At 35.0% G+C, this 24,824-nt stretch overlaps 2 protein-coding genes across 9 annotated transcripts; both read left to right on the top strand.

Annotated features, from left to right (window-relative positions):
• The first annotated feature begins 11 nt into the window (after nt 1-11).
• LOC125062225 lies at nt 12-24,220 on the top strand. 6 transcript variants are annotated; one of them, XR_007119207.1, is made up of 12 exons: nt 12-196; nt 1,957-2,029; nt 2,560-2,606; nt 3,785-3,900; nt 4,581-4,681; nt 5,102-5,193; nt 5,533-5,591; nt 6,573-6,741; nt 7,526-7,624; nt 8,030-9,565; nt 15,020-15,021; nt 24,210-24,220. XR_007119207.1 is itself a non-coding variant. In XM_047667992.1 (10 exons), the coding sequence occupies exons 2-10, from the start codon at nt 1,975-1,977 to the stop codon at nt 8,219-8,221; spliced, it is 930 nt and encodes a 309-aa protein (XP_047523948.1). In that variant the 5' UTR covers nt 12-196; nt 1,957-1,974; the 3' UTR covers nt 8,222-9,729. The 6 variants fall into 6 exon arrangements, 5 of the variants coding, with proteins under 5 accessions (XP_047523948.1, XP_047523950.1, XP_047523949.1 ...); XM_047667992.1 differs by lacking the exons at nt 15,020-15,021; nt 24,210-24,220 and having other exon boundaries at nt 8,030-9,729; XM_047667994.1 differs by lacking the exons at nt 12-196; nt 15,020-15,021; nt 24,210-24,220 and adding an exon at nt 220-240 and having other exon boundaries at nt 8,030-9,729.
• LOC125062227 lies at nt 11,811-18,213 on the top strand. Of its 3 annotated transcripts, none has more exons than XM_047668000.1 (5): nt 11,811-12,036; nt 14,984-15,087; nt 15,480-15,577; nt 17,046-17,402; nt 17,839-18,213. In XM_047668000.1, exons 2-5 carry the CDS (start codon nt 14,985-14,987, stop codon nt 18,043-18,045), a joined length of 765 nt encoding a protein of 254 aa, XP_047523956.1. In that variant the 5' UTR covers nt 11,811-12,036; nt 14,984; the 3' UTR covers nt 18,046-18,213. The 3 variants fall into 3 exon arrangements, with proteins under 3 accessions (XP_047523956.1, XP_047523953.1, XP_047523955.1); XM_047667997.1 differs by having other exon boundaries at nt 15,480-15,580; XM_047667999.1 differs by lacking the exon at nt 11,811-12,036 and adding an exon at nt 14,054-14,360 and having other exon boundaries at nt 15,480-15,580.
• Nucleotides 24,221-24,824: the final 604 nt, after the last annotated feature.

The following is a 24,824-nucleotide window of genomic DNA, read 5'->3' as shown; positions in this document are numbered from 1 at the left end:
GCCATTTGTGGTTTGCTGACCAATCAATATTAATAAAATGGCCGCCTTATGGTGCAGATTTCTCTCATTTACGTAGGGCAGAAAAAATTGCTTGCTTTATTTTATTAATAGTAATATCAAACTCTTATTTAATTACAGTATAACTTAATTAGAACTCTCCAAGTGATAGAAACTCCATAAATTGTTGCCATTAAAGGTATGTGTGATTTGTTGCAATAATACAAAAATTAATACGTCCACGTAAGTGTTGCAAGAATTTTTAATAAACTTGTCAAAACTAAAAAATAAGCTCATGGTTTGTTTACATTTGAATTTAAACCGAGTAAATTAATTATAAAGAAACCAAATGATTTTTTTCCTAGTAGAAATAAGCTAAATATGGCGGCGGTGACCTGATGATTATAATTAATGTGATCCCTTGATATTATCCATTTCCCATGTCATTTGTTTCTATGTTTCACCCATGCATTAACACCTTAATGAACATGTTCCTTATTTTCCTAATAAAAAAATGGTAATTTTATCATTAAAGATTTACACATAGTATACATAATTAAATTTTTTATCATTGTGTGTATCAAATGTCTATCCTTAAATATATAAATATTCTACAACTCTGTGAATGCTACATACATTCATACATTGCAAATTTAATAATTATTGTGAGTGTCTTCTTTGTTTCCTCTTTTTCTTTTACCAATGTAATTACAATAGATGACATTTGCACACTTACACATTTACACAATAACATAAGAACAATGTAACCAGACCATATTTAATTAAGTATTTGAAATATTCAAATATGGAGTGAAGGAATCTAGTAATGCTTATCCCTTTTGCATGTTTCATTGAAATTATCCAAGGGACATGTCAATCTGACTAATTTTTGTATTAAAATTAAACTCAGTTGATTTCTTGGATGGTTAGTCCAATTAATTAAGCTCTTGAGTAGTCTTTCATATCTTTATATTAAATAGTTTTTAATGAAAAGATGAGATGTGTAGTTTAAATTGTGCAAACTGCTTTGTTTCATATGAATTTGGGGATTACTTTGAAGTAAGTTTGATTAACAAATAGAGTTGAATATTTAATAATGTACTAAGTTTTTTATTAAGAATACAATAGCAACTTATATCAGCTTATAGGCTATATTCAGATAATCAAAATTAAGGGAGATTATTGTAGTGTGTATTAGCTACTAACATAAAATAATTATGTATTTTAAATCTTTATAATATTTTGCAAGATGGTTTGTGGACACAGTTTCCGCACTTAGACACTCAATAGTCCGTTGTGCGTATATTTTGCAAGAATGTATAACTTGTTTTAAACATATTATAATATTAACCCTTATATCCAGTATAGATACATATGTAATAACCAAGGGGAGAAATAACCATATTCAGAACCAAGCTTTAGTTCAAAGTGTGACTCCTGTATGCCAAAAACATGTTGGTGTTGATTACATGGGAGCCTTAGCTTATGGTCTTATTTCTGAATCTTACAGTTTAAACCAAATAATTCTAATGGATGAAATTCAGCTCCTGTGGCTTTGGAACTCTTCCCTTCCTCTATATAAACTGCCCATATCATAGTCCCAACACAACACATATCAGAAATTATAATTCTTATGCCTTTAGTAGATGTATGTAGATTATGTATTGTAAAATTTTACTTAAACTGAAATTTTTTTCAACAGAAGTCAAACCATTTTTTCTTATTCTTATAAACATTTATGAAGTTTGGCTTATGATGAGATTGTGACTTGAGATACTAATTAGAATATTGACTGTGATCTCTTCATTTTTTTAATATATTTTTTTAATAAGTAATTTTAGTATTTTGACTAACAATGGTACCCTGGTATAAATCAGGTGGCTGCGTTTTTCCTTAATTATTTGAGTTTTGTTTTGTTTGTGTACACAAAATTACTTAAAAAATATATCTGTTTTTCAGATTGTGTGACAATTGAACATGTCTGATGAACAAGGTACATCACAAGAAGCATTATCTGAGTTTCAAGAAGGAAGTAAGTTACTAATTGTTACCATTAAAGAAAACAAATTAATTATTTTAATAAGTCTACCAACTTTTAAGGCTGGCAAGTGGCAACACAATTGCAAAATGTCTGGCTGAATTTGGTGGGTCTTCTGCCCTTCGCCCACCGTTCTGTATAACAATATTTTGTGTATAGGGTTAAATTTTTTACACATGTTTCATTTACAATTTACGCTAATAGCTGGTTCACAAACTTTAGCTGAAATGTTTTATATTTGCAAATAACACACGCTCTAAAAAATAATTTAATAGGCAATTAGGTGATCAGCCTTATCTGCCTGACAGACATAGGTCTAAGGCCGGTTTCTTTAGGCAGGTTTTCACAATATAACCAAGTAAATGTGCACATAGAAACTTCATTGGTATCGCCAGATAACACTAGCCTAAAGCTGCTTTAGATATTAAAATTTGAAAAATGGAAATTTCTTGTTACTATCAATACCAAGTGTTTTGCAGGGAGCATTACTGGTGCCATTTTTAATGTAAAATTTGTAATTTCAGGTAATTTAGAAATTGTTGAAATACAATGTGACAAGGGTCTTCAAGAGGTGAGCTGTAGACTTAGTAGTGGTGAAGCTGTCCAAACATCTATAATAATAATAAAAGCCCTTTATTCGCTGACCTTTTTAACTTACATGCTATGCTTATGTAACGGTAATAAATCTAATTTACATAGCAAACAGACATAGGCCTCCTCCAATCGTTTCCATGTCTCTCTGTCCTTGGCAGACCTTTACCATCCTTTTGGTAAATCATCCTACCATCTTTTAATTTGACCTCGTATTCTTTCCCCATTCCTCGGATACCACTCTATTACATAATTTGTCCAAACATCTAACCTTATATTGGGTAAATTCAGATGAATTCAACATAAACTAAATTATTATTTAGTTTCAATCTGTCAAATTGTGTGCTGTGATGAAAATAGATACATAAGTTAAAACAATGCAATTATGTTGATTATTTTTTTATTAAAAAGGTGAAAAAATATAACTATAACTCAATTGACATATTAGCAAAGTCACAACCAGAACTATCGAGTTGATAGTTCATCATTTTAAAAATAATCTGATTGACTGATTACAACTATAAACATGAAATTTGACTTTGATTGCAAAGCATTAAATTTCGGTAGTTTAGGTCGTAATAAGACGGAAAAAAAATATATGGCATGAAAAACTTTGCTTTTGTGCTTAGAAGACTGATTGAACGAAATTTTTAAAAATCTCGGATTTTAATTTTTGATTGAAAATAAAACTATTGAAATAAAAATGTTTATTATTTTTATTAAGTTTTACTATCAAATTAGCTTACATAAAAGTGGAAAACAACTTAAAAGTGCACACTTTTACCTTTTCTTTTATGTTCATAGCTACTTTCTCTCAATAAAGACCAAATATAGTCGCCCATCATGTTTTCATTGTATTAAAATGAGTATTATTATTATAACTATCACAAAAGCAAACTTTATACCGAAAAAAGGTATTTTCTTTTCGTTTTTGTGCATAACTAACTGGAAAATAATAGTATAAACTTTAGGACAAAGAACGAAAATTTTTTGGTAGAGTCGTGTTATTATAAAAAACTAAGTCTAACTATCGGCCTCAGGGTCTCGTGCCTTCCACTCTTCACAAGCTCCTCCATGTTATCGGGACCTCTGCATGCTACATCAGGATCTTTTGAACTGATGGGTTGCCACTTGTGGTAATGATTATGTCAATTTCAGGAAACACCAGTCCTGTATGACGCAAATGGCGATTACCAAAATGTTTCTTGTATGGAAATTGTCGACGAATCGGGGAAGAGCAATGTGCTGGATTTGCTTAACATGACCCTCATCAAGTGAGTATTTGAAACGCTTTTTAACGCCATGTTTTACATGTTATAATAACACATTATTGGAACGAAGTTCCTTATCGCGCGTTGTGAAAGGGGGCTAGACGGAAAAAATTCTTACGAAAAGTTGTCACGACACTTTTTTGCTATTTGCAACGTCGGGCGAGGTCAGTACTTGGATGGGTGACCGCCTGAGAACACCTCGTGATGTTGGCTTTTTTTTTTCGTCGTAAGATTGGTGTCGAGAAAATCTATCATACTCTTATGATACCATTTAACATATAAATTAATCGAAAGGAATTTCGTTCCATCCGGGTGTCCCTTGACACCTCTAAAGTTTTTTTTCATGTCAAATAGCCTATTACTCACCAGCGCTGAACTGGGAGTTTGGGAGTAGACGATTTCTGTACTTGAAATTTCGAATGAAATATTCGTATATTTTTCTGTTGCTATTTTTTAATAGTCATCACCTTTGCCTGATTGGCTCCAAAGGTATTAGGATGTACTGCCTACAACCTTTTAGGTCTGGACCTCTTATGTATCTGTTTCATGAGGCAAGTAGGTGATCAGCCTTTGCAATCAGGCAAAGGTATTGCGATGTTTTCTTTCAACGAGCCTTAGACATAGAGAAATCTATTGGAGCTGGTTCTACCGAGCCACTTAACTATTTACAATGAATATTTTAGATGTTACACCGCAGAGGGTGAATCCTATCGTTTGGTGGCGAGCAATTCTGAGTGTGACGACTCGGAGGCAGTGACGTGTATATTGTCAAACGAAGGAGATGGTGAGATTTTGTTCTGTATATTTATATTAACGCCCATGGTCACATTGCCAGGCCTTATCTTATTCAGGTCAAATTCTTTACCAATTTTGAGTCTGTTAGAGAGTGCTGTAGATGTTGGAGAGAAGATATTATTCAACACTTTAGTACTTTTAAAAACTTAGTCATATGATGTTCTGATGTATATTCCAAGTTCCAGTCAAAATCGGTTTAATAGTTTTTGAGGTATGGCCGCATTTCTAGGAGTGTTTTTGTAGTTTTTTTTCTAGACTACCTTCACTTTTTTAATAAATAATTCTAAACTACCTTCACATTAATTAGTAATTTAACCTACCCTCACATTTTGATAAATTCTAAACTATCTTCAATTTTTAATAAGTAATTGTAAACTACCTTCACGTTTTAATAAATAATAATTTTCAGATCAAGAACAATTTGTGGTTGTGGACGAAAATGATATATATCTACAAGACGAATATGCTGAAAACGATGAAAATCCAAAAACAGAGACCGTGGTAAGTAATTAATTTTATCGCGATGATTTTGTTTCTAGTGCGACCTTCACCCCTGAGGTAGAACTGCACCAATGAACTTCTCTGTATCTAACACTTGCTCATATGAAGAAAAATATCATAATAATTTATACCCAAAAAATAAATAGATAAATAGACCTTATAACGTTGCGATACATTTTGTTTATAGTAGCAGCACATTTGTATCCTCTATTACATTTTACTAAATTTGCAATAAATTTCTCGATTAAATGCTATTTAACAATAAATTTGCGATTACCTTCAGCAGAACAACAAAAGCTAAAATCTCGGATGTGGTTTGATAAGTCTATTTAATTGCAGAACCAGCAACCGAGCCCGGAATGGATATTGGAAAAGGCGAAAGCGTATCAGCAATCGAAGTAAGATTCATTTTATATTTTCTAGGAATAAGCAATTTATACCTAAATAGTAAAAAAAGGGTACTCGAGAACATGGGATGTATGACGTCATACCTTAAAACGCGCTAGTGAAGTGTTTCCAGGTGAGCGTATATACATCTCGACATTTCAGCACAGTCAGAGGTTAGACTGGTCGAGGATCCCCTCCTCTGGTTGGAGGATCGGTATACCTTCCATCCTCTATATATGTCGGTACGATGACGTCATACTTTAAAACGCGCTATCGAAACATTTCCAGCTGAGCGTATATACATCTCGACATTTCGGATTAGTCAGTGGATAGACTGGTTAAGGATCCTATCCTCTGGTTGGAGGATCGGTATACCTTCCTTCCTCTATATGTCGGTACGATGACGTCACACCTTAATTAGCGCTATCGAAGTGTTTCCCGCTGAGCGAATATACTTCTAGACATTGCAGCACACTGCACAGTCAGTGTCACACTCCCTCGAGAGGGGGGGCGAGCTTTTGCCCGTTCGGAGCACATACATTATGCCCCCTTCGGGTGGTGTTTGTGTTCGCGCCCTGCTGATACACGGCGGGCAGTAAAGCCCTTGGTGAGGGCTGCAGCGCGCGGGGAGACGCGGTCTCCTCGCAGCCGATTACGATTGATTTTTGGGAATTATTGTTGGTAGCTCATAAGTAGAAATTAAGTATATATAAAAAGGTAAAAATATGTAAAGAAAAATATAGTTAAATAAATTATAAAATGCTTCGCCGAATAAAAGGGTCGCGTAGCTCTCGTCGCGGTATACGCGCACAGGTTTACAGCAATACATAAAAAATCACCATATTTCCTAAGCGCGTGTTTTTTTTTTTTTTTTTTTAATAGAACGGGGGGCAAACGGGCAGGAGGCTCACCAATAGAGGAGTGTTATAGAACCAGCAGCGCCATCTATCGAGAAAGTTAAAAATTATATAAATCTTTCATCTTTTCCTCAGGTCTCTTCTAGCCAGCCTTCAAAGGCGTGAAAGTAAAGGCCGCAGACGCAAAGGTGAACTGCCACCTCCACACGAATTACTAACATCCCCGACTTTCAAATTGTATCTGTATTCGTGTAAAATGTGCAATTTTAAATGTAATGCGATTAAGGAGTTGCAGGCGCATCGGGTGAGTGATACATATATATTATAAAAAACTACTATGATTTGCATTGTTTACTTCAAACCTGCTGAATCGATTTAGATAAAAATCATTAATAATATGACTGTTAAATTACATTTGTAGACAAAAGTGTATGAAAGCCTAAATCATATTTTGGAAATTATCGTAATAGTCTATTTTACATATATAACAGTGCTGTAAATAATCATTAGTTTATCAAAGAAGCCACAATTACTTCGGTCACGTGACACGAAACGCTCGGATCCGATGACGTAGCATGCTTGTAAATAATCTCTAATATATACTAGTTTAATTTCTGCGGGGTAATTAAATGAGCAGCGTTGGCCTATAACCTCAGCGTGCGACTCTGGTCCCTGAGAGGGATTTGCACTAATAAAATAAAATAAAAAATAAAATAAAATATGTTTATTTTGGAACATAAGATAAATGTATCACTTATTCACGTCATTAAATTTGAATTTGTACTTTCTATGTACGCATTTAATCTTCGCTTGAATTGTGAAGGAAAACATTTTGAGGAAACCAGCTTGCCTCAAACCCAACAGTCGACGGCCTATTAGATTAACGAAATCATCAGATACAGATATCTGAGGCACAGACCTAATAAGGTTATAGCGCCACTGATTTATGCGTAATATAAATCTTGACGTGTTTACAAGCATGTTACGTCACAGATGCGTCGCCATGTTGGATAGGGCGTGGTTTAAAAACATGAATGTTTTATTTGTATATAACATAGCCACTAATATATCTGTTGTTTTTTGTCCAGGCCGCTGAACATATTGGCGGGAATTCATACCGCGGTAGAAATTCTACAATAGCTCTGCAATGCCCAAAGTGTCCATACAGGGCACACACTCATGGCCAGGTGAGGCATACTAAACTATTTCCGTCTCTTTCAGTCACGTTGCGATGAAAAGAGACAGCAATGGGATTGATAGTTTAATCTCTTTCAAGATAGCTAATCTTAAACATAGATGGCGCTTTTTAAATTAATAATTTAGTGTAAATAATAAGGAATTATCAAATTATAGAGACATAATATCTCATTAGTTTTGTCATATCTAAAATTTCAAAAATGCTGATACTAGTAAAATTTCTCTAATTCTCATATTTGTAAATTTTCACGAATTCTGATATTTTGACTTTTGACAAATCATTTTAAAATATATAACAATTTATTAAACATGTTTATATTCGTGAGACACTTTTACTAGTTTTGACATGAGACATATCTTTTCTTATCTAACCTATGACAATTTAAATGTTTCAGCTGTCAAAACACTTAACTCAAAGTCACGTTAAACGCGAGACAGATGTGACCTACAGCGAAGCGATAAATTTGGACACAGACGAAGTCAATGCAGCCGATGTTTTGGTCTGTGGCGCGTGCGGGTTCGAATCCCCGTCGAAGGAGGTTTTCCGAACTCACATACAGAAGGAGCATGGCGCTATGGCTTGTTAAGAAATAATGGAAATACTGTCTAATTTAATCTTACTTAAGTAATCTACACAAAGCATAAAAGGTGTACCACAGGGCTCTCACCTAGAGCCAATACTATTTCATATATATGTAAATGATGTAGTAACCTTTTTAGGCATTCTAATGAGTATATGTGTCCAGATGATCTCAAGTTATGTCGTGTAGTAGCTTCGAGGTTAACCTCTTCTTTTTGTAGAACGGACAGGAGGCTCACCTGCTGTTAGGCTGGTTTTAGTATCACGCTGAATGCACACTCACTGTCGGCCGAAATATATGAACGCGTTTTTGAATGACGCCTAGCTGTCGGCGCTGATCATCGCACGAGCGCCTCTGCCTTCAGTGAGCGTTCTAGTATCGAGATGACCGGACGTCGTCAGCGTGTAGTCATGGCGAATCGTGAACCGAATACAAGTCGAGTCATTGAGATACACCTGAGAAAGAAATTGTGGATCCATCCGATCCACGCTACAAAAATAAAGACGCAATCAAAGCCTGGGAGGATATTGTCGAAAATGTTTCTGGAGAAGAAAAATGGATGAACACGGAGTCTTGGTCGCTGATTTTTATTTATTTGGCGTAGGTTGTACAAAGCAGCAATAATTAATACACTCCGCATTTTTGGCCGTCATCTGTACACTACTGAAACGAAAACTTTACGAGATTAAAACCAGCTTTAAGGCCAGGTTAAGACAAGTGTAACGTGTAATGTAAGGCCGCGTATCGACTATGCGCTCCTGGAGCGCGCGCCTTGGATTGCCGCTCCGAGAGAAAGTTCCACGGAACGCGTTCCAAATATTTGAAGTTTATAAACTAAGCGCGCGGCAACTGTTACAGTGTTGACATCATGACAACATGATGATTAAAAAAGAGTGGCGGAGAGTTTATTGCCAGTTCTTCTCTTCCGTTCTATGCCCTTGATTTGAGAACTGGCACTAAATGTAAAGTTAGAAGCATTTCATATATACTTCTTTTTTTGACGTTCATAAGTGTACATTGTTACCTATATTATTAAATGATTTTGACTTTTCCGCAACTTTCGTTATCCATATTGGGAACGCAACAAACACAAAAAATAAAACGTGCCCGTGTCAATTGCCGCGCGCCACGCCTGATGCGCGGTAAAAAACCGACACCTGTCGAACGAGCGTTCGTGCGTTCCGACGAACACATTGGCGCGCGTTCCAAAGTGGTATACATTTCGCTCGGAACGCGCGCCATTGTTTGCCCTTTTGGAGCGCGTAGTCGATACGGCTTAAGATTATGAGTAGTTACTACGAACTTGCCGAACAGGAAGGTCGTGATAGCATGTGCTGCTTTTATTTCTATGTATTTACTAAGTGAAGACCGTTTTAACCGTTAAGCATTTGAAGCGTATAATAGTGGACTACTAAATTATTGTATGAAAGATCTTTACTAGTGGAATTAAAATCTATAGTATGTTATATGTAATGTAATAGAAATAATTAAAATAAAAAGTACCTTTTCCGGAACTATGACTATTCTTTTTCCCTTCGATGTGAAGCAAGCAAAAATTGTGTTATATGAATCGTAAATTAAATATACTTAATGCAAACAAAATGCGCGCGCAATCTATACTAAGATGGCCGCTGCAGCTGTATATATTATTTCGATTCGATTAAAATTTTAATGTTGCTAATTTATATTTTAATATAAATGTATTTATAAATATAAAATAAATTAAAATCAATTATATTTTTTTTAATTTTTGTGTTAATTTTAGTTTAGTTAAATAAGCTTTATTTGCCGCGTTTTGCGTTTCCTGGCAGTTCTTATGTTAGATTTAACTTTACCCCACCAAATCCAAAATAAAAATACGCCATTCGAATACGCACAGAAAAAATAATCTAAGGGAGCGTTCAAGTATTACGTAACGAAATTCTTTGGAGATTATTGACACTCCCCCCCCCCATGAACTCGCCGTAACGTTTTTCAGTACCCAAGTACAGTACTGTACCCAAGTCTAGTAAAACGTTTCGTGACCATCTAGTGACTCTTTATTATGTGGTGTAAGTAGAAAATAATATTAACAATAATGCGTAATTCAATCCCCGCCTCGCATCGTAACGTTTTACAAAAGGACCCCCCCCTCCCAAAATTCGTTACGTAATACTTGAACGCTCCCTTATAAAAAAAGTAAAAAAAGGGGCGTATCGCCCTTTGCCTTGCTTAGCCTCAGAATACTGAATCTGTTACGTGATTTTTCACTCATAAATTTGTGTTTTCTTATAAGCAAGTTTGTATCAGCCTTCCGTGCCTTCTCGAGATGTTCTCCATCATCTTGCGAGAATTAAATCCGCGCAGAAATTGGCGCACAGCCCAGGCTTGAAACCTACGACCATAGGTATGTTAGTCTCACTAAAGCTATTATTTATTTCGATAGCAACACCGCTTATTAAATCTTATTCAATATATATCAAAAACTTAAAGCATAGAAAAGGTGTAAAAGTAGTTATCTCTTTCGTTAAATGACTCACGTATATGAGCGAGTGAGACAGCGTATGTACAGTGTATACTCATGTCATATTTTGCGACGTCGTCGTAAACTCGTGCTACGCAATTTTAATTTCGTGTTATAAGTATGTGTAAAGGATAAATGACTTTATTTCCATTTTAGCGCACTGCATAATATAGTGCGTTTTCCAATTACAGAGCATTATGCGACTCAGTGCCGCACAATGCCGCATAATGCTGAAGCTTAATTGGAACGTGAATTAGTTTTCAAATGCATCAGCAGAGTGCGCTAAGTCAGTGTTGAAAAAAAAAAATGTTCTGAATAGAGTTAGCAACCTCATTAATGTATAAATAATGTGGTTAACAATAATAATTGGTTGAAAACTTTTACGCTTATTTTAATAATCAAATTATTTCATTAACATTTTTTTTACTGAAATAAGAGAAAACCTTTAAAGAATATAAGGTTTTAACAAGCTAAATTAACAGTAAAGTATATAGTTTCATGTAAGAAGTTTACATCATTTACGTTTTGAGCAATTTTTTTAAAATGATTTCTAAAAAAAATTATATACTTTTTCAAAACCATTGCAATGTTTACAAGAGTACTTATAATCCTGTAAAATAAATTTGTTTACAGATCCGAATTTTAAAATAAAATTGTAATCATATTATTTTAAATGTGAAATATAAAAAAGTAACTATTTATACCTTCATCCATACTTATATTTATTTTTTTTAGCAGTTTGAAATAACTTTAATTATTTTCAAAATTTACGACGAAACAAATTTTTCAACAATAAATAATATTTACTAACAAAAATTTCGATAAATGCCAACTTAAAGAAAAACACTGGTCAATTTTCTGTCACTGTGTTGGTATTTACTACGAGAAGCACGCGAAAGCTTTCTTTTTGGGAGTGCACAATTGTGCGAAGCGTTGCTGTAGTTGGAACATTCAACGTAAAGCATTATGCCGCAAAATGCGCTCTAGTGCTGTAATTGGAAAACGCACTACTCTAGTTTTTGTTACTGAATATTCAGTGTTGCCACTAAGACCATGTACCACAGACTAGACATATTGACAATTAACATATCGAATCCAATCCCGCCCCACTCGATCTTATGCGATCGATATTTGCATCCAACTAAAGAACTGATTTTACATACATATTTTCTTAAAACTCTTATACAATTTACAGTTTATATAACCCTGTGTATTGAGAATATTTTTAGTAGAACTTACGAGACATGCAAAATCTTTTTTGTTTTGTCCGCCCAAAATCAGTGTTGTGATCGCGGAGAGCATTCATATATTTATAAAGGTAAACAAATTTATAAATAATAATTATTACATTAACTTATTGGTGATGATCATAAAAATAAAAAAATATAGATAATATCGTTTATAAATAGTAATATTTTGTACAGCTGTTGCGAAAATTACGTTCGCTTCAAGCGATTTCAGCGCTTTAAATAGTCAAAAAACATAAACGTTTAGGGGCGCCATTACAAATTACAAATCGATGCTTCATTAAAATAGCCCACAGGTGTTCATTGTTTATAATTTTTTATAAGATTTAAATTAGATTATTTATATTCTTGATTAACATAATAAATAAAAGTAAATTAATAAGTTTGGTTACTGCATACCTTTAATAATAGCATTTTCTCGCGACAATATCGCTTGCCTCGAGGAACAAATAGTCCAGTCAAATTACGAAATAAATAAACATGAGCGAACACAGTTTGGGGATTTTGAGGATCGTATTCTGAGCATAAATCCCAATTTGAGGGGTTGTACTGAGGTCAGTTCAAAGTCATTTCGATGGAAACGCGTTTAATTCGATATCTCGAGAAATAATAAGTTGAAAAATATTAATGTTATAAAAAAAAGTTTCAGATAAAAAAGGTTAGTAAATTTTGTTTGGAAAAGAAAAGGTCTACAATTTTTCGCCTAACACTAACCATTCTCGAGATATCGAATTAAACGCGTCTCCATCGAAATGACCTTGAGCTGATCTCAGTACAACCCCTCAAATTGGAATTTATGCTCAGAATACACCCCCCTATCGATCCTCAAAATCCCCAAACTGTGTTCGCTCATGTTTATTTAACCCGTTTTTAGCCATAATTTGACTGGACTAAAAGTCGTAAAAGCAAAATCTATGTTTTTCAGGAAAAATAAAAGAAGTTAATGATTGTATTAATAGAATACTAAGAACATTACATATACAAATATAACAAATAAAAGCTTTTTTTTATTCGACAACATTGTTCTTATATATTTAGTGTAAATAGTACAAAAATAACAATAAAAAGAACAGAGTGTCCCTTTAATAGAGACTGTAAGCGTTATTGGACACTTTCTTATATCTACTATATAAAAATAAGTCGGGTTTTCCTTCCTGACGCTATAACTCCAGAACGCACGAACCGATTTCTACGGTTTTACATTCGTTGGAAAGGTCTCGGGCTCCGTGAGGTTATAAGCAAAAATTCAGGAAAAATTTCAACAGAAAAGCGGGATCACCAAACGAAATGTTACATAAAACGAAGCCATCTGGTGGCGAAACGGAGTTCGCCGAGTTTGCTAGTTAAATATAAAATACCTTTTTGATAAATTAGGTTAGACTTAAATTTCTTATTAATCGTAACGTTCCATGATGTCTAGTAAAGACACATGTATAAAATAAAAAGTGCGTACAAAGTACATGTCAGAAGTGAAACTTCTTTGTAAATTAATTATTGAGTAATTCCCATATACAATAATTTAATTTTACCAGTCTTTCTGAATGAATGATACTTAGGCTAATTAAAAACCAGTACTAAAATTAGTTGTCGTTATGTATATAGAAATACCATCATACATATAGTAACAATTACCAATAATCAAATTCATTATTATCATAATTGCTAACTTATGTCCAAATTTTCTAAAACAGCCAACTGGGTCTTAGCAAAAAGGTCTTGGTTCTGTGCCTAAAAATACAAAACCAACAAAAAAACGGTAATTTATTACTTAATAAAATAATAATGATATTGATATGTATTAAAAACAACCATCGCTGTTCAAGTCTCAATCGCTCTCTCCCTTTTCGACAAAAACGCTGCACATCTTCGTGACGTTACGTAAAAATTTACCCTCATGCGCCTAAGTTTAACTTTAAAAAACAAAGGTCAGGACTTAACTATTTCCAACACACAAAATATACAGTATTTACAATATCTTAACCATAATCATAATTAACACAAAAAATTAAAACAAATTTAAAAATGGTACTGTTCGAAATACATTATATGTATTAATTTTATAAAAATTGATGAGGGTGATGCAAAATATTTACGCACGGCCGATCGACACATTATTTTAAGTTAGTCTTTGTTGAGCTTGTCGGGTTACGTGTTCTCGTGCGTCTAGCATTTCTTATTTGGATATATACTTTTTGTTAAATATAGATGATTATAGACACGTCCACTATTTAAAATTGTATAGTGAGTGTTTAGTGCGTGTTTGAGAACTATTGAGGCAAGGTATCAATAATTATCATCAGTCTAACCTCTTTTTGTGCCCATACTAACACTAATCCAAATCCTTACGGCTGATATTATATGTGTGCCTATTTTCCTGTGAGGAGACATTGACGAGGTATGTACTCAGGACTTATTATTTAATATGAATTGTGTATCGACGGCCACCGAACCGTTCTTTGTGGTACAGGTACCATACCATTCGTTGAAAGCACCAGCTCTGGGACACCTACCAGGCATTCCACGACCCAAGTCTCTACTCCAAAGGGAATAAAATCTAAGTTGAAGAAAAGATATTTGACCCCGATTATTTTCCGCCTCCAAATCTAAAAATATTCTCGTTCCACAAGTTCATCAAATAAATCGTTATAACAGAAATAAATTTACCGTCACCAGTCGTAAAGGTCATAGGTTATTGGAAATCCAAATAATAAAGTTCATAGTTGAACAGCAGCAGTGTTGGTTGAGGTTGAGGTCGAAGGTTCGATCCCCGGCTGTGCACCAATGAACTTTTAATGCGCATTTAACACTCGCTCGTACGAAGGAAAACATCGTGAGGAAACCGTCTTGCCTTAGACTCAACACGACGGCGTGTATCAGGCACAGATCACCTACTTGCCTGTTAGATTGACAAATCATCAGATATCTGAGGCCCAAACCTAAAAAGGTTGTAGCGCCACTGGTTTTCAAGAAAGATGGATTCTTAATTGTACTTCGAGACTAATATTTCACATATTTCAGCATGGCGCCGATTAAGTTCGGTCTTTTCAAAGCCAGGAGTAGAGACCAGCAGGAGCAACCGTCTACTGAAAATCTTCTACAGTCAAGCAATAGCATCGATCAAGGTAATTGTTATTTGTTTATTGATGTTTACCACATCACACATAATACTATATCTACAGTATATTACAAGCTGTCTTTTCTAAAATATATAACAATTTCAAATTCTAAAATATATGCAATTCTAGAATACGTTGCAATTTTGCAACGTCTCTAACGGTGGAAAAATCGAACAATATTATTCGCAAATAAGAAAAAAACGAAACACGTAAATGTGAGGGGGGGTGTCCAAAACTATTAAATCCATTTTGATTAAAATGTTGAAGTTGGAACAATATATATACGATCTTTAAGTTTCCGGTAAATTTCTAAAGAAATTTAAAAAAAACCTGTAAAAATGTGTTGTTACAGCTTTTTTTGAACCGTTAAATTATAGTTTTGCTATAATATTTTCCAGCTGGCTCCCCTGACTCACCAATACCATCAACCAGCAAGGGTCTAGAGGAGGATTTGTCACCTCTGGACTTTGCTGAATTGAACCTGAATGATGATGATGATGTAAGTATCTGTGATCTGTACCTGTACCCGTAGAAAGCCCCGACACGTTTTAACGGATCCGAATGATCCAATCACTATAGCTGCCCTGCGATTCTGTAACTCACTTTTCGAACTCACGCAATGGTTTTCGCATCGGGGGTCGCTCTCAAATCAGTCGTGAAGCAGTCATTTTATGATTTGGCATTCTGATAAACAATAAACTACAAGCTCCCACCTTTTCAGAATGCCAAATCATAAAATGACTGCTTCACGACTGATTTGAGAGCGACCGCCGATGCGAAAACCGCTGTGTGAGTTCGAAAAGTGAGTTACAGAATCGCAGGGCTGATAACAAATTAAATGCCCGCGCGGCAAAGCTAAATCAATATTACATTGAGGTAAAAAACCCGTCTTCACCGGACGCCTTCCCCGGTCTCTTACTTCGTACGTTCTTCCCTCCAGATAGCTTCTGCCTGCCCTTCAGGCAATTGATCACCCCACGATGGCCCAAGCCATTTTCTGAGTCGTAGAAAACGCCCTAGTCGTGGTCACCTGTTTCCGGCAGAGTAACGCCGCCAAAACAGCCCGAGCTGTCAAGGCCAGAAGGCCAACAGAAAGATTCCAAAGGGCCAAGGAATGAAGGCCTGGAGGAGGACCTTTCTAACAATAATAATCCCAGCACTGTAGCTAAAAACCGCCTTCACCATCCTCATTTGTAAGTACTTCGCTCACTGCAGTGAGCTTCTGACCTTCTGGCAAGTGATCCACGACGGCCCAAGTCGAGGTCCGACTCTAGTTCTGGGGAAAACCCTTAGCCACCTGAGCAAAACTGCTAGAGCTGTGCTGTCATGGACCTTCAGGCCAACAGAGGAATCCCTTTCCCAAAAAAGGGGCCCATATAAATCGTAACTCTTTGCAGATCATATCAGAAGGAAGTATATCAAAACGGAGCAGTCTTAGCAAAATAGAAGAAGTTGATGTAAATTGACTAACATTCAATCGTTACAATGACGCTAGAACCCCCTCAAATCTCTCAGTATCAGCCTTCAGGCACACGCGTCTAGTTAGGCACGATTATCGTATTTATTAATCAAAAACACAATCCTGTACTAACAAGTGACCCTAAATCGACAAGAATGCACAACCAATGAAAAAACAAATAAAACAAAAACAATTTATTTGTTCCCTTTGGAGTAGAGACTTGGGCCGAGGGGTTCATTAAAGGTCTACCACAGGGACCAATTTTAAATTTGTTTTAATTTATATTTATTACTTTAAAACAGATTACATTCATTAACAAAATATATGAATAAGAAAAAACCTAAAATTAAACGTTAAATAAAAGAGAAATTAATATTTAACGAAAAAACTAAATTGTTACTACACTACAGTAATTAATTTAACTTTACCCACTAGGATCTTCGTTAGTTACCATACGCAGTTTTAATATAGAAATATTTATTACTGTCAATTTCCTAATTTTCAGATGAACTACCGTCATTTCCAGAACCCCTCTCTAACATCAACAGCTACCCTCAACGAAAACCACATAAACGACGAACCAGCTACACACAGAGACGCCTCCACGTCCTACGACGCACACTCCTCACAATTAGACATAAACTCGTCACAGTTTGACATTAACTCCTCACAATTTGACATTAACTCCTCACAATATGACATAAACTACGACGCGTCAGAATTCGACGCGTCATCGATCGCGCCTAGCGAGGATTTGTCTGTCTACTGTGCGATGATGAAGAAGCCGAAGAAAAGTAGGTCTAAGGAACAGCATTTGAGGGATATTGGTATGTGGCAAGCGACCAATATCGAGGTGATGCAGGTGAGTCCATTTTCCCAAATTCCTGCACGAAAATCTTTTGTTAAGGTTATTATTTCGTAGGTATAATTATGCTTGCTCATTCTTCTCCATATGAAACTACCTTTTGGAAGGGGCAACTAAAGTCATTTTTACTGCTACCGCTTCTATTTCTTTTATCCACCTTTTTTGGGGCGCCCTCTTCTCCTTCTTTCCTTGGTCCTTTCTTGTTGTCTTTAAAGTCCACATTTTATCTGTATATCTTGCTACATGCCCCCCATTGCCACTTCGGTTTTAGGGCATAATGTAAGGCATCTTATCACTTGTATTTTGTCTTATTTTATCGCTTTTTACATTATGTATTCCTCTTATTTTTAGGGCGATTCTTTCCATTGATTTTTTATAAATACGTCCATTAATTCTTAGAGTATGCATCGTGTAAATTGAGCCCATTTTTCAGAATCTCCTAAACCGTAGAGGAACACTGGACGAACAAATAAAATGGGAGGCAATCGCCACCGCGCGTGGTTTGTGCACGCTAACAGACAATTGTACATGCGCCGACTGCAGTGGGGCAAAATACATGTCCGGGATCAGCGAGGATGACGGGGGCATGGCGGCGGCACCGCTTCTCAGTGCCCTCAACATGGGATGTCAAATACAATAAGTTCACGACCTTTTCTGACCATAGACTGTTATATTTCTGTAATTTATTTATCAGTACCCACTGCACTGGTCTTCTTACATTAGAAGTATGAACCATACGGATTTAGATTTCGCGGCATGGGGTCAAAAGTCAAACGGTTAAGACTGTATGTAACACCTATATAACAAATCTTTTAGCTGTCGTTCGTATTTTGGGGACGTAACTCTTTAAGTCCTATAAAAAAAATCCTCTAAAATTCCTATTTATGTAGGCCTTATGGATTCAGCGTGCGACTCTCATCCCTGAGGTCGTAGAACCCCGGCTGTGCTTCAATGGACTTTTAACGCGCATTTATCATTTGTTTGAAGGGTGAACATCGTGAGGAATCCGGCTTTCTTTAGACACAAGTCGACGGTATGTGTGATAGGAGTCACCTACTTGCCTATTAGATTGACAATAATTGCAACAGATACAGAAATCCTAGACCTAAAAAGGTTTTAGCGCCTTTTTTTCATATGTTTTGACGTCCATTAATTCATCACTTAAATTTATAGTCTTTGAATTTTGACTCCATAGCGCATTTCCTTGTCCCAATGTCACTTTGTATAAATTTTACACTTTTCTATAACTTGTAATAGTGTGTAAGATAGAAAATAAATCCATAATATTTGTGAACGGAATTACGAAGGACCATTTGGTCGTGTGCGTAAATTATTCTCTTTAAAATATGTGAGTCTATGAATACTTCATTCCTTGGTACTCGTGGCACGCGGCAAAGATTTTTGATTGATTTTTTTCTAAAGCAGTTTTTGAATCTTGGGCACCAGCTTAATACTTTTCTGTTCCTCTCATGCCCCGCCCATTTCCACTTTGCATCACAGCGTAAACAATTTGACAGAACCAGGCAACGCTTGGCAGTTTCATCGCAAATGTCAATGTATGACACTGTCAGAATTCCGTTCACAAATACATATTTTGTAATTGTATTTAATTGAAAGTTCCAGACAATGTAAAGAAATATCAGTTTAACATCACTATTTTGAAGCAGTCTCTTCTCATAGTGAGACACAATTTTTCTGAAAGAGACGAAATATTGTTTTGGTCAGAGTGCAATCAGGCTGATTCTATATGCTTTTATAACTGTCAGATATATTCTGTCAGATATCAAATGTCTGTCTAAAATTTGACGTCTAACAGATGTCCGAATTGATTTATAAATATGTTTTTATCTGTCATATATGTTCTTAAACTGTCTGGAACTTTATTAGCAACCTTGTATCGTCGTCAATGTATATTGTATATCCTAGTCGTCTTAATAAGGGGCACGCTAAAGAGGTTAAACCAACGTAACATATAGAATAAACGAAAAACTATTATATATATCGGATCCAAAAAGGTGTTTCAAAGAGCGATGTTTAAGTATATATAGCTATCGTCTTTTTTTTACCGTAGTAGAATATAATCTATAAGCCAATACCAGCTATTATTTTTGTGTTATAAAAATTGTAATTCATAATGTATAATACAAAATATTTAAAACTATAAAATATTACTTTTAATAAAAAGAAAGAAAATACTTACACACTAGCGGCCCATCCCGACTTCGCTCTGGTGGACATTTATTACACTTTTTGTAGATATTGATATGTTCTTTAATATTGTAGAACATTCTTTTGTTCTTTTGTTGATGAAAGATATTTTATAGGCATTTTTTTACACCTTGAGTAACATTATTGTAGTTATAGTAGGATCCTTATTTTTCTTGCAATTAAAATAGCCTATATTAATCAGTGATAATGTAGCAATCAAATGGTGAAAGAGTTTTTAAAATCGGTCCAGTACATTTTGAGCCAATTCGTTATAAACATACAAATATGTCCTCTTTATAATATTAGTAAAGATAATAAAAATAATGTTTTAAAAGAGAAACTGCCACTAGGATTCCCTGTAGTGGGCTCTCTTCCATTCAACATATTAACGGTAATAATTTCTACAAATTTCTTAAAGTGATTAAACATGAAAGTAAAATACCGCTATGTACTAGAGATGTTTAGTTCTCTTTAAGATGGCGAATATGTTCGGGTAGAATCAGAATCCCTCGTGTGTGGGAATCACCGGGAATCTACCTACCCTCGGTAAAATACTATGCGCTGGTTCGGCTGCCGCGTGTCATGTATAATAAAAAAAGTCCAATAATCGAATCAGACTTAGCCTAGCACTTACTATCAACAGTGGTGCGTCCCATTCCAAGCACATTTAATAATTGTAAAAAGAAAATACGGTAACTTTTGTAACCTGTTTTTTTTAACACGCTTTATATTAGCTTCACCTGTATGTATGTATGTAACCGACTCCTTCGGACTCGATTTTGACCCACTTTTAACGGACAAATTTAATTCAAACTTTGCGCACCTGTCAAAGATCGATGACAATGCAATAATTCGAAAAAAAATGAAAAAAAATCAACTAAAACATAAAAAATAAAAAGGCGCTCTGTGTCGAGCAACCCACGCTTTTTCACAATAATACCAGTATTTTTTGTTCGTTACCATTTTCAGCCTAAATTAGGAATTATTTCTCACTTTTTAGTTTGATGTGCTTTAAAAGCGTGTTTTTTAGTTTTTTTAACTATTATTTATTTGTATGAGTAACGAGTAAATAAATAAAAACTATACAATGAACTTAATCTATAATAAACCAAAATCTTAGGGTTCATGAATTACAACACGCAATACAAGAGAAAAAGAAAATACATGAATTACAAGTCACGATTGAGCAGGATATGGTAAAGTTTGTTTTTTTATGTAATAAGAGGGAAACGGCAGAAGATAGATCTGATGTTAAGTGATAGCGTCGATGGACTCACATTGCTGAAGGGTCGCATGTGCGTTTCAGGCCTTTTAGACTTTTCTTAATTTAAACCTCTTTAGCGTGTCTCTATTATTAGTGCAATTACGAAGGCCTCGTGGAAAGACTGTTATTTTATAGAAAATGGAATCTCTGGAGATATGTTACAAAAAAAAATTGGTTGATTGAGGTGTTACTATAACTCTTGTATGTCAAATCCATTAAATATTTGTATTCAGACACCAGCCAATCTGGCGTCACTAGGCTAGCTACTAATTTATAAGAAATACTTTGATACGCAAAATCTATGTTTCTCCCAGCAACTTCTGCAGCTATTGGGTTAATTGAGGCATTACTATGACGCATGTGTGTCAAAATCCATCACATATTCAGAGACGCAAGTCAAGGGCCTGTCAAGTGATGGAAATTGACATAAGTCTAGCTGATCTGACGTCACTAGACAAATATGTATACCAAATACTTTGATATATATTTTTGATAAATTTCTTTTGCTCACAACAAAAAGTGTTTTGCAGCTATTTGGTCAATTGAGGTGTTACTATGTCTTCTGTATGTTAAAATCCGTCACATATTTAGAGACGCAAGTTAGGGCATAGAGAGTGATGAAAATTGAGGGAACTTGATATTTTCTCTATACTGAAACTGATCCATCAGTGTCATATCTTTAAATATTTTGCTGTACCCTGACCCTGTACCCTTGTGGGCACTAAAATATACTGCCTCAAAAAGCCATTTCAATCTCCTTGCTGCGACTTCGAACAAGTTTCGAAGGTCTTTGACAACCCATCAATGGAGGCTCAGCCGTGTCAAAATATGGAAGTGGATACTAAATATCTGATTCAATCATAGCAATGTACCATTGTTTTAATAATTAAAACATAATTTCACAGACTAATAAAATTGGTGAACTGACGTAGTATATTTTCAAGTATGTATTTATGTGTTAGCTGTGTATTTGTGTAGATAATAAAGAAATAGTGTGCGGTGTCATTGTTTTATTGAAAATAATAAAATAGATTGAATCTTCTACCGCCTTTACCGCGGAGAGTGTTCAGAGGATTTGTTCGGATTAATACCTGCTGCTGAGTTTCATCTTCGGACGTCGATAATACGAAAATCCACCCTTTGCGAGCCCTCTGGCATTGAGATTGTCCATGGGCGGCGGTACCAATTAACATCAGATAAGTCTCCTGTCAATTTGCCCCTTGTTCTATATTTTAAAAAAAAGATGAAAAATATTGTTGTTGGGCCATGACAGATCAGATCTGTTTTGGATAGCCAACATTGGATTTTTCAAAAGCCGTATATTAGTTGGTCAATGTACAAGTTAAGTCTCAAACTTTTAATGAATTTTACACAGGAAAATTGTTGATTATCAAAGAGATCGATTACTTAACTTGATAAATATCAAATTATCGGACGAGGTAAGAGATGGTGAAAATAACAAAATAGCAAGACTTACTTCCGTACACTATAACTCTTTCAAAAGATCTCTTCATTATTATTATTATTTTCTAACACATACATTTCGCCATTAATTAATAATACATTGCTCTTTGTTAATGTAATATTATAGAATCACTTTCACAGTACACATTTAACTGCCCCTAAACCAATTACAATTATATAAATTCAGTAATAAAAAAATTGTATTTAATCTATAAACCATCTTGAATTTTTTAAAATAATAGAAAAGAACAACTATAACAAGACAGTCGCTATATACACAATATTTATTGCAAAATTTGGTAAATTGACAGCTTCAAACACTCATGAATAAGTATTTTACAGATTTGGCGCCATTTTGATCTGTCAGTTTAACAGATGAATTGAAAACGAAATACATACCTATATGCATTCCTATAAAAAAAACAAATAAAGCACTGAGTTTATGGAAGTTATTTAAAAAAATGGAATACTTAATAATTATACACTAATATTGAATATAGAAAAATAGTAAATAGTTATTATAGTGAGACATTTAAAAGTAAGTAACTTATTAAAATATAATTTCTACTGTCCCTAGTTAGCTTAAGGTGGTCCGTGATCTGCCGTTCATGTATATTTTGTTTCCTGCCAAGTTAATGCCTACATTCTTACACAGGTAGCGCTATTCCAAATGAAAAATTGTAGTTTAGATTTCACATGCCTAGATAGCGCATTCCACATTTTCCTCTTAACTTTATAATTAAATCCTTATATTTTCTATAATATTCAATATATACCAAATCAATTTTTAGATAAAAAATATAAAAGTCGTTTCCAATCGGCCATTTAGTTTTCAAAAACGTGATTTGAACCCATGTTTTTCTGAAGGATATGTTCAAGTTTTTAGATCTATTTGTTGGAGGGTCCATGGCTACAGCTTCGGCTGTAGGCCATGGACCCTCCGAAATTATGTCAAATATATCATATTTTTTAGTGATTTGTGTGATTTTTTTTTTTTATTTTTATTTTTTTTTCATCTTATATCGCCACTATAATTTCTTATTTCATTTATTTATTAGAGCTTTATTAATGAATCCATACAATAATTGGTTATTTAACATTTCTATATATGAGTATTAGTTGTGTTAATAAGTTAGTTTTTTAGCGGTGTAATTGCCCCTTTCCGGGTAAAAGCCTCCTCCATATTTTCTCCTCTGCCTTTTTTTCTCAGATTTTTCTCAATGCATTGTTGAGATCTAATTGTCTTGTTTTGGATGATACGCTCTTACGCTGAAAGTGCATAATTTTAATTATTGTGACATGAATTACGTATGGTGGTATTACTATGGAGATGCTTAAATAAAACTCTTTGTTTGCTGGGTAACAACTGCCTTTAATGGTTTTGAAATATGAGCTTATATCTAACACAAACATAGGAGTAGAGGGGTTGCGACGGTAACAAAAACAAACTTGGCTTATCATCAGTATCAGCTGTTCATAAATCTAAATAACACTTTTGACTTAACGAGAATGTTAAAATATAATTTTTAAGTGTGGTAAACACTAAAGGACTGATATTGGCTTCAAGTGTGCGATAATTGTTTACATTACTTACAATATATATATGTAACTTAACTAATTTCGGGTTGCATAACTCGTTGAGCGCTTTTTTTATGATTATCATGTTCTTCGGGGACATACGGGGACCAGCCGGATTGGGGAGTATTTTGTTAGCGTGGTAATTGTAATTGTTGTATTATCTTTGGTCTTTGCTATGCTGTTTTGTACAGTTAATTTGGAATCGTAAACCGTTTCATTTTTCGATTTAGGTTGTAGAGAGCGCTCGATCAGAGAGAAGTGAAAGCTGGGAAGTCTTGTTAAAATAATAGTAAAGATCTTTTGTGAAAGTATCTCTTTGCAAGTAACTTGAAGGGCTTACAATATATAGGACAGCAAAGCTCGGCCCCTTTTGGCGAGCGATGCTAGACTAGAAAGGCACTTTCCCTCGACTAGCCAAAGGACGTCTTCTGCGAGCTTGAGCCGTCGTGTGGGCCTACGCCTGCTACAAGCCTAAGCGTGCTACGGGCCTACGACTGCTACAGGCCTAAGCGTGCTACGGGCCTACGACTGCTACATGCCTAAGCGTGATACGGGCCTACGCCTGCTACGAGCCTATTCCTACTACGGGTTTTGTGGGGTGGGCGTAGAGAGTGGAGCGAATAGGCCGTCCAGGTTTTATTGATGGGTGTCTAGGTACGCAGATTTTTTTACTCAAGTTTTTTAATATCATGTTGTGAATCTGATATGACGTGTCACGTGACTCTCCGGAAAATAAGTAAGCAGTCAGGTACAAAGGACTGATCACCTACTTGCCTATTATTAAGCCTTTCTTCTATTTCTAACCTTAACAAGAATATCACTCCTCTTTTTCGGAGATTATACCTTTCCTTTTGTTTTTGGTTCGACACAGACGTGGTGGGCGGAGCCAGCTGCTAGTCTTAGCA

Source organism: Pieris napi, chromosome Z (genome assembly GCF_905475465.1).
Source record: "Pieris napi chromosome Z, ilPieNapi1.2, whole genome shotgun sequence".
In the NCBI taxonomy this organism is placed as follows: Eukaryota; Metazoa; Arthropoda; class Insecta; order Lepidoptera; family Pieridae; genus Pieris; species Pieris napi.
Note: the sequence above shows the minus strand (reverse complement) of the source record. Positions and strands in the feature narration are given on the sequence as shown.

Bases quoted from the DNA above. Each gene is read 5' to 3' on its own strand.
- LOC125062225 (XM_047667992.1), top strand. From the start codon at position 1,975: ATGTCTGATGAACAAGGTACATCACAAGAAGCATTATCTGAGTTTCAA. The intron at 2,030-2,559 runs GTAAGTTACTAA...TTGTAATTTCAG, and splicing joins ATCTGAGTTTCAAGAAGGAA to GTAATTTAGAAATTGTTGAA. The intron at 7,625-8,029 runs GTGAGGCATACT...TAAATGTTTCAG, and splicing joins GGGCACACACTCATGGCCAG to CTGTCAAAACACTTAACTCA.
- LOC125062227 (XM_047667997.1), top strand. From the start codon at position 14,985: ATGGCGCCGATTAAGTTCGGTCTTTTCAAAGCCAGGAGTAGAGACCAG. The intron at 15,088-15,479 runs GTAATTGTTATT...AATATTTTCCAG, and splicing joins AAGCAATAGCATCGATCAAG to CTGGCTCCCCTGACTCACCA. The intron at 15,581-17,045 runs GTAAGTATCTGT...CCTAATTTTCAG, and splicing joins ACCTGAATGATGATGATGAT to ATGAACTACCGTCATTTCCA.